This window comes from Mobula birostris, chromosome 8 (assembly GCF_030028105.1).
Source record: "Mobula birostris isolate sMobBir1 chromosome 8, sMobBir1.hap1, whole genome shotgun sequence".
Lineage (NCBI taxonomy): Eukaryota > Metazoa > Chordata > Chondrichthyes > Myliobatiformes > Myliobatidae > Mobula > Mobula birostris.
In genome coordinates, this window is record NC_092377.1 from 105,206,647 (window position 1) to 105,218,362 (window position 11,716).

The 11,716-nt window shown below is 42.3% G+C and overlaps 1 protein-coding gene across 17 annotated transcripts in view; it reads left to right on the forward strand.

The window, feature by feature from the left end:
* Nucleotides 1–11,010, forward strand: part of senp6a (SUMO specific peptidase 6a) — a 160,007-nt gene extending 148,997 nt beyond the window's left edge. For all 17 annotated transcript variants that reach the window (XM_072265875.1, XM_072265874.1, XM_072265867.1 and 14 more), the window contains 4 exons: nt 5,144–5,223; nt 9,157–9,225; nt 9,328–9,478; nt 10,478–11,010. In XM_072265875.1, coding sequence (XP_072121976.1) covers nt 5,144–5,223; nt 9,157–9,225; nt 9,328–9,478; nt 10,478–10,645 — 468 coding nt within the window. In that variant the 3' untranslated portion in view covers nt 10,646–11,010. The remainder of the gene's footprint in view (nt 1–5,143; nt 5,224–9,156; nt 9,226–9,327; nt 9,479–10,477) is intronic.
* Nucleotides 11,011–11,716: the final 706 nt, after the last annotated feature.

The following is an 11,716-nucleotide window of genomic DNA, read 5'->3' on the forward strand; positions in this document are numbered from 1 at the left end:
TACGCATTTTAAGTTGGCTCCTAATCCATAACCACAAAGGTAAGGGACCATGGTCACAAATTTTAAATTTTACAAACTGTATAGTGAGGTGTAGGGATAAAGTTTTTTTAAGAATGATAATGTGAGTGACTTGGAACTCTTGTGTTTATGGGTGGTGGGAATATTCAGTCAGGGCTTTCACAAGGGGAAATAATTTAAAGGGCTCCGGTGAATCAGCATGGATCGAACTGTTGTACATGGACCACTCTGGACTCAACAAGTCACATGGTCTCTCACTGTACCTAAGGGCTGTTACGATTATATAAAGAGAGCTGAACTCCAGAGTAATCGCTCTTGAGAAACCTGTACCTGATTGAGTATGAGAACGAGGGGTCACAGTTTGAGGATAAAGGGGAAGTCTCTTAGGACCGAGATTAGGAAAAACTTCTTCACACAGAGAGTGGTGAATCTGTGGAATTCTCTGCCACAGGAAACAGTTGAGGCCAGTTCATTGGTTATATTTAAGAGGGAGTTAGATATGGCCCTTGTGGCTAAAGGGATCAGGAGGTATGGGAGGAAGGCTGGTACGGGGTTCTGAGTTGGATGATCAGCCATGATTATACTGAATGGCGGTGCAGGCTCGAAGGGCCGAATGGCCTACTCCTGCACCTATTTTCTATGTTTCTATGAATGGAGTTTTTGATATGTGCCATTATCAGTCATTCAAAGCGCTTCAATTCAATTCAAGTTTAATTATCATTTAACCATACGTGGTTACTCATGAATGCAGCACAAAGCACATGTAGCACGTATAAGAAGCCACTCAATGATAGATTACAAACTCGAGCCATCCAACACCGCCAAAATCTGCAGACAACCACAACAAAGATTGTCCTCCGCCGAGCAGACACTGGGGTGGGCAGCACCGATTCCAGCCTGGACACCGCACCGCACTGCCCCTGGTGGAGCACACTGGCTCCGCCTCTCTCCTAGCAACTTAAACAGGAGAAACCGCAGCCTAAGGCCTAGTCCTCGCACATTCAAGATGGTAAGCATATAGGACATCAGTAAAATACAATCGTGCAAAATATATCCAGACCCCTGGGTTCATTGCCATGTGAACACTGGGGTGCAGCACTAACTCCACCCCAGTGCTGTGCCACACAATGAACTCTGGGTCAGTCTGATTGGCATTAGTGCCATTCTACTGATGATTGGCATTGGTGCCACTGGGCAGTAGTCTTTAGTGCTGAAGGTGTTGAGTTTTTTGATAAAGGGATGATTGTTGCTGATTTGAAGCTTGTTGGGACAGCAGCCTGGATGGATGAAGTGTTTAAGATGTCAGTGAGCTAGTGTGCATATTCCCTGAGTATTCGGCCTAAGATGTTGTCTGGCCCAATCTCGCGTCTACAGACAGTGGCTGCTCACCTGGAAGGGGTTAGCTTCCATGGCTGGCAGTGTGTTGCATGCGTGAGGCATGCCTGAAAGTTGTTTAGAGCATCAGGGAGGGAGATGTCTGGTACAGTCGACGCTGTATTTCCGTGCGTAGTTAGTAACACCCTTGCTGCCCAGCCACATGTTGGGGTTTGTTATCAGATAGGTGTTCCTGAAATTGATGCCTAATGAAGTTTGTGCTGACTGCTCTGAAAGCTGTTCTGTCACCAGACTTGAAGGTAACATCCCAGGCTTTTAGTAGGGAACATACCTCTGCATTCAGCCACGGCTTCTGGTTGGGCCGAGAGATGACCGAAAGGTACCAACACCGTTTATACACTACTGATGTGATAGATGCGGCATATTCCTTGAGGTCTTTGTCCTCTCCATTTATGGTGACCTCCTTGAACATCTGCCACTTGTTCTATTCAGAACAGGCCTGAAGTATAGAGATTGCGTCATTAGGCCATAAGAGTGATGGTCCTCATGACTGGTTTTTCCATTTTTAGCAGCACTCGTTATGCTGGGATTAACATGGAGATGTGGTCAGCGAGGCCAAGATGAGGGTGTGGGCGGCTTTCTAATTTCTTCATCTGTTTTATAAACATGGTCCAGTCTGTTTGTTTCCCTAGAGCTCATGGTGATGTGTTGGTGGAATTTGAGTAAGATGTCTTGCAGGCTAAAATGATTGAAGTCTCCTGCAATAATGAAGAGACTGTCTAAATGCTTGTTTTGTAGAGAGCTGACGATGCTGTAAAGCTCTCCCAGTGTTTCTTTGGCATTTGTGCCCAGTGATGGGGGGCAGGGGGATGTAGATAGCGGTGACAAACATAACAGCAAACTCCCTGAGCAATTCATGTGGCTGGCATGTACATGTAAGATGCATAATTTACCCAGAACAGTGACTGCTACTACAGATAAGTTTGTGTACCAACCTTCGTTAATGGAATTTCCGTGCCCATTGAGTTGAAGTGCCAAGTCAGGCATTTTGTTGTTTGACTATGTTTCAGTGAATGCAGCATTTGGGAGACAAGTCTCAATCACCTTGGCCCCTAGACATCACAGTAGGCAAGAATATTAAGTTTCCAATTCTTCGGCTCAATGAGTAAAAAGCTTTGCAATTGCCACAGATTTGATGTAGCTGATGATAGATGAGGCATATTCCTCGAGGTCTGTGTCTACTCCATTTATTGTGGCCTCCTTGAACAGCAGCCATTTAGGCTGTTCAAAACAGTCCTAAAGCATAGAGATTGCCTCACCATGATTGAAAGTCCATCTTAAATGTTCCAGTTGCAGATAGTTTTCAACTACATTTCATGTCAAATTGTTATATTTCAATTTATTGTTTCTCAGTTCTTGACTGTACCAGCAGTGTTTCTCCTTGCTTTAACTCCGCTCTGCTTCAAAGTGGAATTACTACATTTAAAAATGCCTCTCCTGTATCTCCAACCTATCATGCTATTAGCCTAATAATTACTTTCAAATTACAAATATTTGGAGAAGGCCGGTTTTTTAAACTGGGGGAAGGACAATTTAATGTCAGTATGCATAGTTTGCTGTTTAAAGTGCACATTTTGATAGATAGATAGATAGACATACTTTACTGATCCCGAAGGAAATTGGGTTTCGTTACAGTTGCACCAACCAAGAATAGAGTATAAATATAGCAATATAAAACCATAAATAATTAAATAATAAGATGTAAATTATGCCAGATGGAAATAAGTTCAGGACCAGCCTTTTGGCTCAGAATGTCTGACCCTCCAAGGGAGGAGTTGTGAAGTTTGATGGCCACAGGCAGGAATGACTTCCTATGATGCTCTGTGTTGCATCTCAGTGGAATGAGTCTGTGGCTGAATGTACTCCTGTGCCCAACCAGTACATTATGTAGTGGATGGGAGACATTGTCCAAGATGGCATGCGACTTGGACGGCATCCTCTTTTCAGACACCACTGTCAGAGAGTCCAGTTCCATCCCCACAACATCGCTGGCCTTACAAATGAGATTGTTGATTCTGATGGTGTCTGCTACCCTCAGCCTTCTGCCCCAACACGCAACAGCAAACATGATCGCACTGGCCACCACAGACTCATAGATCATCCTCAGCATCATCTGGCAGATGTTAAAGGGCCTCAGTCTCCTCAGGAAATAGAGACGGCTCTGACCCTTCTTGTAGACAGCCTCAGTGTTCTTTGACCAGTCCAGTTTATTGTCAATTCATATCCCCGGGTATTTGTAATCCTCCACCATGTCCACACTGACCCCCTGGATGGAAACGGGTCACCGGTGCCTTAGCTCTCCTCAGGTCTACCACCAGCTCCTTAGTCTTTTTCACATTAAGCTGCAGATAATTCTGCTCACACCATGTGACATAGTTTCCCACTGTAGCCCTGTACTTAGCCTCATCTCCCCTGCTGATGCATCCCTGATGATTTTAAAAAAACATCAAAATCCATCGGATGAAGGGAGTACCACCATAATCTAGGAATGTCCTCACTTTGCAAGAAGTGGTGAGCCTCCAGGTTTATTGGTTTGTTATAGCTGCTTAGCTGTTAGAACATCCAAATGTAGCTGTTCAGGAATCTGGGTCCCAGGACCCGTCCTGGTGAAGTTTAATTGCAGGCTCTGCCACATGCACTGCTGAAGTGCCAGTTTATATTCAGATTGCATTTTCAAATGACTGAAATATTTATTTCAGGTTTTCATGGTGTTTCCTTTTCACGTTTGTCCTGAAAACATAGATTTTTTTTCAAAGTAGAGTGCCAAATAACCCTATTTTTGCTTTCTAGTTTATTTGTACAAAAACAATTTGCAAGCATATTCAGCGGGGATCTCCTTTGTGTATTGGTGTTACACCCTCCACTGCAACATAAATCAAAGCTCATTCTGTGTTGGGACTTAAACTTGGATGAAGACTGAATTTGGGGCTATGTAGTGTTGACACGTAGTGTTGCACTTTTCACTTCTAAAAACCTGCCATTTAAACTTTAAAGGATGCTAAATTTGCTTGGCTTGATGTGATATACTTTTGTATATGGCTTTTTCATAAAGAAAAGATTGGCTGCTTGCTTCTTGCTTGTAGTTTACATATACACTTCCACCACCACGGCATGCCTAACAAAAAATAATGAAGATCAAAGCAAAAACACTTATTCTTGAAAATCTGAAATAAAAGCAGATTATTTACTGTTTACCTGTGCAGCGCAATGCATGTACCTTGAATTATATTTTATTAACTTATTTGTGGTAATATTTTGTTTTATGTGCTGTGTTGTGGTGCAGGTTTTGTGGGAGCACCGTGGTCCAGAGGAATGTTGTTTCATTTGGTTGTATATATGTATGATCAGATGACAATAAACTTGAACTGAGAAAATACTGCCTGACCTGCTGTATTTTTCTGGCATCTGTTGAAAGAGAAATCAGGTCTGAGACCCTCATCAGAAATGAAATGTCCCAGATCTGAAACATTAGTTCTATTCTTTCCACAGAAGCTGTCTGATCTGCTGAGTTTCCAGCATTTTCTGTTTTTATTACCACTTCAACACCATTGGTGTGAAAGTTGTAAATTTAAAAGTATCAACTTTCAGTCATTTTCCTTGTCTAAATACCTGTATCGCTTGGAATGTGGGTGAGAAACTGGTGAGATGAACTTGTTATATAAATTAAGGTACTTCACATTAGTTTGTAAAGATTGGTTGTTCCTGACTTTAACTGTGTGCTATTGTTTAGGAGGATAGCAACGATGCTGGAAGTATGATAGAAGACAATTCTTCAGAAAGTGTGCCATGGGGTCAGCAACCTTCTAAACAGTGAGTACTGGCGCCTCAGCAAGTGATGTTAAGCATCGTTAATTGCACTCAAATTCATTGTAGTTTGCTTACAGGTTCATCTTTCATTACACAATCTTTTATCTGAGGTAATTTTTCTTCTTGAATACTAAATAAGGCTTGAGAAAGCTCCTCATATGATCCTGTTTAGTGTAGTTCATCATTTGCTTTACCCTTCCTCAATGTAACCATCAGGATACTTTCAGTAGTAAATCTGTAGAAGTTCATTAGTGTTTGTGACAAGCCAAACCTCATTAACCTTCTAAGAAAGTAAAACTGCTGGTGTGTTTTCCTAGTGATTGCAACTATGTGCTGGGCCTCTGATTTGGAGGGCTTACTTTCCCTCCTAGTTTGAAGGTGGGTCAAAAATTCCTGAATGCCATTTAAATGTGTCAGACTGTTTCTGGAATGAAAATTAATCCATTTTTGTAGGAGCAACTGGTTTCAGGCAAATTTGTGAGGAACAAAGAAAGTTTGCCATAACCTGTAACCCAGTGGTACCCAACCACCGGGCCGCAAAGCATGTGCTACCGGGCCGCGAGGAAACGATATGATTTAGTGATATGAAATGAGTCAGCTGCACTTTTGCTCATTCTCTGTCACGCACTGTTGAACTTGAAATAACCTACCAAATCATACCACATAGCACATAAAACCTAAAATGACACTAACATATAGTAAAAGCAGGAATGATATGATAAATACACAGCCTATCGTAGAAATAATGTATGTACAGTGTAGTTTCACTTAACAGAATTGGGAAGGTTAAGCCAAAACCGATTTGTAGAAAAAAATTAGCACGAACACGCATGCGCAGGTCATGTATGCGCACGTCAGGCATGCGCACACAGGTGCCCGCGCAAAGCTTCATGGTCATGGTAGTCTTTCTCGGGGTAAACACGAGTGTTCCGTATTTGACTGTTACTTTTGTCCCTTATTTGGGAGTGAGAAAGTTGGCAACCCTACTTGAACACCTCCCCCCCCACCCCATCGGCCGGTCCTCAAGAATATTGTCAAAATTAAACGTTGCAAAAAAGGTTGGGGACCCTTGCTATAACCTCATGGCCTGGTACGTCTTCACTTCTATCAGTGAGCTTGAGAATCACAAGTGACTTGATAATAGTATAATAAATAGTACAGTCTCACCCAATCATAGATAGAACCTAGAACATGGAATAGTACAGCACAGTACAGGCCCTTTGGCCCACAATGTTGTGCAGACCCTTAAACCCTGCCTCCCATATATCCCTCCACCTTAAATTCCTCCATATACCTGTCTAGTGTTCTCTTAAATTTCACGAGTGTATCTGCCTCCACCACTGACTCAGGCAGCGCATTCCATGCACCAACCACTCTCTGAGTAAAAAACCTTCCTCTAATATCCCCCTTGAACTTCTCACCCCTTACCTTAAAGCCATGTCCTCCTGTATTGAGCAGTGGACCCTGCTGTCCTCTTAGTATCTTGTATACCTCTATCATGCCTCCTCTCATCATCCTCCTTTCCAAAGAGTATCATAATGCATACTCTTTAATCCAGGCAGCACCCTGGTAAATCTCCTCTGTACCCTTTCCAATGCTTTCACATCCTTCTTATAGTGAGGTGACCAGAACTGGACACAGTACTCCAAGTGTGGCCTAACCAGAGTTTTATAGAGCTGCATCATTACCTCGCAACTCTTAAACTCTATCCCTTGACTTATGAAAGCTAACACCCCACAAGCTTTCTTAACTACCCTATCTACCTGTGAGGCAACTTTCAGGGATCTGTGGACATGTACCCCCAGATCCCTCTGCTCCTCCACACTACCAAGTATCCTGCCATTTACTTTGTACTCTGCCTTGGAGTTTGTCCTTCCAAAGTGTACCACCTCACACTTCTCTGGGTTGAACTCCATCTGCCACTTCTCAGCCCACTTCTGCATCCTATCAATATCTCTCGGCAATCTTCGACAACCCTCTACACTATCCACAACACCACCAGCCTTTGTGTCGTCTGCAAACTTGCCAACCCACCCTTCTACCCCCACATCCAGGTCGTTAATAAAAATCACAAAATGTAGAGGTCCCAGAACTGATCCTTGTGGGACACCACAAGTCACAACCCTCCAATCCAAATGTACTTCCTCCACCACGACCCTCTGCTTTCTGTAGGCAAGCCAATTCTGAATCCACCTGGCCAAACTTCCCTGGATTCCATGCCTTGTGACTTTCTGAATAAGCCTACTGTGTGGAACCTTGTCAAATGCCTTACTAAAATCCATATAGATCACATCCACTGCACTACCCTCATCTCTATGTCTGGTCACCTCCTGAAAGAACTCTATCAGGCTTGTTAGACATGATCACATACGGTGGTGGCCAGTTAAGTAGTAGGCATCCATCGGTCCCCAGGGATCATGGGTTTGCACCTCTGGTGGGCTGTGTCCTCTTCAGGGCATAAGCCTGACAGGAAGATTTGAAGAACCGCTGTTGCCCATGCAGCGGGTTCCTCCTCTCCACTTTACTGATGTAGTACAAGGGAAGAGCAAGTGCCAATACAGCTTGGTACCAGTGCTATTGCAGAGGTTGCCAGAGTAAAGTTGTAAACAACACCAAGCTGCCGTAGGGACTCCAGCTCCGGATTTCTTACTCAGGGTTTACTCTTGAAGCCTTTCCCATGGGTGGGTATAACCGCAGGTTTGAAATCAGAGTTTTCCTTCTCTTGTCAGTAGTAAAAGTTCTTCCGGGCCTAGTAGCTAAGCCACGTGTGAGGGTCAAGAGTTGGACTTGGTTGTCTGAGGCTGTTAGAGACGCACGCCATTTGGAGCACTTTATAGGTAGTGGGAGCTTATCTCCACTACCACCCCTGGCTATGATTGAATTAGGCAGAACTAGATCTTGTGTTCTGAAATCTCATTAATACATAATTTGGAATATAAAGTTTCAAAAGTCTCTAGGTAGATATATTGAGTAGACGATCTTTTGATTATCACTGAGAAACTGCTCAGGATCTTACTAATCCTGCCATAGTCAGAAGAGTTGAGCTGCAGCTATGATGTGAGAGTGATTGCCCCGAATATCATGGGTCAATTCAGTTCAGCACTGAATATGACTGAGGAGTCTTGGAAATTTTGAAGTTGATGTCAGTTGTGGCAAAACTATCCATTGGTCTTATTTGTAACCAGAGCTGAGGAAGGTGGTTGTGATCAACAGCTAGGAGATTGGTCATCTTGTTAACAGGACATTAAGGAAGGAGATCCCCAGAGTCCAAGCATGTTCAGCTGTTTCATCATGACCTTCCCTCAGATGTTAGTCTCACCATCGGGTTAAAAAGGCAATGCTGAAAATATTCAATAGGTTCTCCAGTAGTTGAGAGGTTGGCACAACATCATGGGCTAAAGGACTTGGTGCTGTGCTGTACTGTTCCTTCTTTTCTCTGTTTTAGATCGATGACCTTTCAGAAAACATTTCTGAACGACCATGCCATTCTGTGACCAGAGGGGTGTGGTGGGGATAAGGTTGGGAAAAACTAAGAGCAGTTGACTTGTACGAGACAGATGTGTATTTTTAAAAATCCACAAGCAGGTTTGCTGAAGGTGCTGCAGTTGATTTTTAATGAATGGGAGGGAGGTAGTCTGGAGGATTGTTGTTTCATTTGGCAGTACAATCATATGACAAAAAGCTTGAACTTGAATGAATGGATGTTGTACTAGGAAGGGCAACTTGGCTGGTGGAAGTCTGAACTGATTGATCTAATGTGCAAAAAGTGACTTAAGTGGGTATGGAATTACTTTTGGACATCCCACTACATGAGAAGGCAAGGGTATTTTTAAAAATAGGATACCCATCAAGTCTTATCATCTCTCTGGATTTATTAGGCACCCAAAAAATAAACAATCACTTTCAGCTTCATCCCTCTCATTTTTTTTTACACAGGCCGTGTATTCTGATCATGGATTCTTTGCGTGGTCCAAGTCGTACAAATGTGGTTAAGATTCTGCGAGAGTAAGGGCATTTCTGCAAATATTTTTTCTGTCTTTTGAGATTCGTGCTGAATTCTTGCAGGATTGTTTTTATTTGACTGCTGCCATCTGGTGTTGTGAACAGATACCTTGAAGTAGAATGGGAAATGAGGAAAGCAAGCAAAAGGTCTTTCACCAAAGACGTGATAAGGGGATCTAATCCTCGTGTTCCTCAACAAGACAACTTCAGTGACTGTGGTGTATATGTCCTACAATACGTAGAAAGCTTCTTTGAGGTTGGTATCAGCTTTAATTGTGAGTTGAGAAGCAGAGTAAATGGTTGTAAAAGAAAGAACTGTTTGGTTTTAATGTATCTTCACAATGATAGCCAGCCAATTTTGTCTGTCCATTGTTCTCCATTCCCATTAGCTTGCGATGAGGAAGCTTCATAGCATGTTACAGCCAATCTGCACATTGGTCATTGGGAGTTTGTGATTAGTTGAGCTAATCTGGTCTTTGCCCCGTCCATTCAAGTGCACAGTAAGTTTCTCCAATATGGAGTTGTTGGGCATTAATGATCTTCCCAACAATGGTAGCATATTTATTGACACCACTGGAAACCTTTGACCTACTTGCACATATACAAGCTAAAATCAAAGAATAAAGAAGCATCAGAATTTCAAACTACGACCCACTAATCAAAAACATTGCTTCCAGTTTTAAGAATGCATTGCAGTCTTCCAGATCTAAAATACATTCTTAGTTGAAGATTCAAGTTCCCAAATGTTCAAATTCATTTGTTACAAAAGAGTTTTGAATTGACGGAGCCTCTTGTTAGTGGCACCATTGTATTTCTCTCCTAGAATAAACAATAAGTAGCCAGTCCTGTCCCCCTCTTAACCAGGTCTCTGTAATTGCCACAATGTAGTTCTATACTATTCCTATTTCTGCTCTAATCCATCTTTAATTCATATTTATAAAGATGTTGCACAGTAATATAATGGATTTTCTGGTGAGTTTAAAGAGTGCAGGAAATGGGGCCCTGGTAAATTTGAAGGGAGCGTGGGAACAGAGGACCCAGTGAGTTTAAAGGGAGTGTGGCATCAACACCTGGTGAAACAGGCACTGAAACAGGGATTTCTGAATAATAGTATGGTAGATTAGAAGAGTTTTACGAGAAGTTTTAAAAGCACTGTCTAATATTTTTATTGCAGTGGGATGCTAACTCTTTCCTCCCATCCCCTTTGAACACTTCACTGTTGGAAATAATATTTGCTGCACCTTGCTGTTCACAGAATCCAATTTCAAGTTTTGAGCTGCCCATGAACTTGACAGACTGGTTTCCTCAGCAGCAAGTTAAAAAGAAACGTGAAGAGATCCGCAATGTAATCCTGAAACTGTGTGAGGAACAAAGCAGAGGTAAAAAAGGGCAGGAACTCAAAGTAGCAGAGGCACCTTCATGAAGTAATGCTTATCTGAGACGGACACTGATGGAAGATGCCTTTATCGGATACGGGATACTGTTGCACTAATGCAGAGAGAATTGGATTTGTTCTAGTGTAGGATTCCACAGCAGGATAAATACCCAGTGTGCTGTTGACCTTTTCAGAACATTGTTTGATGCACACATCTACATTTTCCAGCCACCCAAATGAATGTTTATGTACTGTTATAAATATAACAAACTGTACATATGTTCATAAACAGATTTTGAAGCATTTGTGATCAGTTTTCACTGTTTGGGTTAGTAAGCATTTTGGTATGTATTTTTGTTAAAAGTAATTGGATAGCTATTGCAAGTATGATTAAAAGTTATTGTAGTATTAAATGGACTGGGCAAATTTCTTATTATTCTTGCTGACTTTCTCGATGGATTTTCCTTCCCTCCTTCCCAGCCTTGCTGGGCTTTGGTGTGCTTTAGCTCCTCTTCAAGGTCCTAGGATGGAGATTTCTCAATCCTGTTCTCATTCCATAGGTACAAACTCCCACAATGGTCACAAAAGAGCAGCTTTCAGAGTTTTCATCCCATGAGTACTGAGGTCAGAGTGCACCCTTGCCTGAGATCACCTGATTCTCACATTGGCCATCAAATCTTCCAGGCCTTCATGATTCATTGAATTAATTGAATATATTTCTTTCAAAGAGCAACTTGTCTGATGTTATCAGTGAGGGCACTTGCTGTGGTTGTAAATGGCTTTTGGGGTCTGGAGTTTGAGCTGTGGTCTCCACATAAAGAAAGGCTATTTAAAGAATCTGTGTGTGGCACCATACCTCAGCAAGTACCTATCAGTTCCCAAGAGGATGGGAGGGGAGGAAAATTGGTAAGTGAAGAAGCGAAGGACGGGGGTGAAGGGGCAAATGTAAAGCAAGCAGGTGCCTTTGAAAAGAATTCTTTGAGGTGATGGGTGTAAAAGTTTACATCTCTAGAAAGTGTTACTGCAATTAAATCAGATTCTAGTGTCTTCCCTTACAGAAGAATGGCAAATCCTTGAGTTTAAAAATTCCGTGGAATTGATGTTCACTGAAACCACATT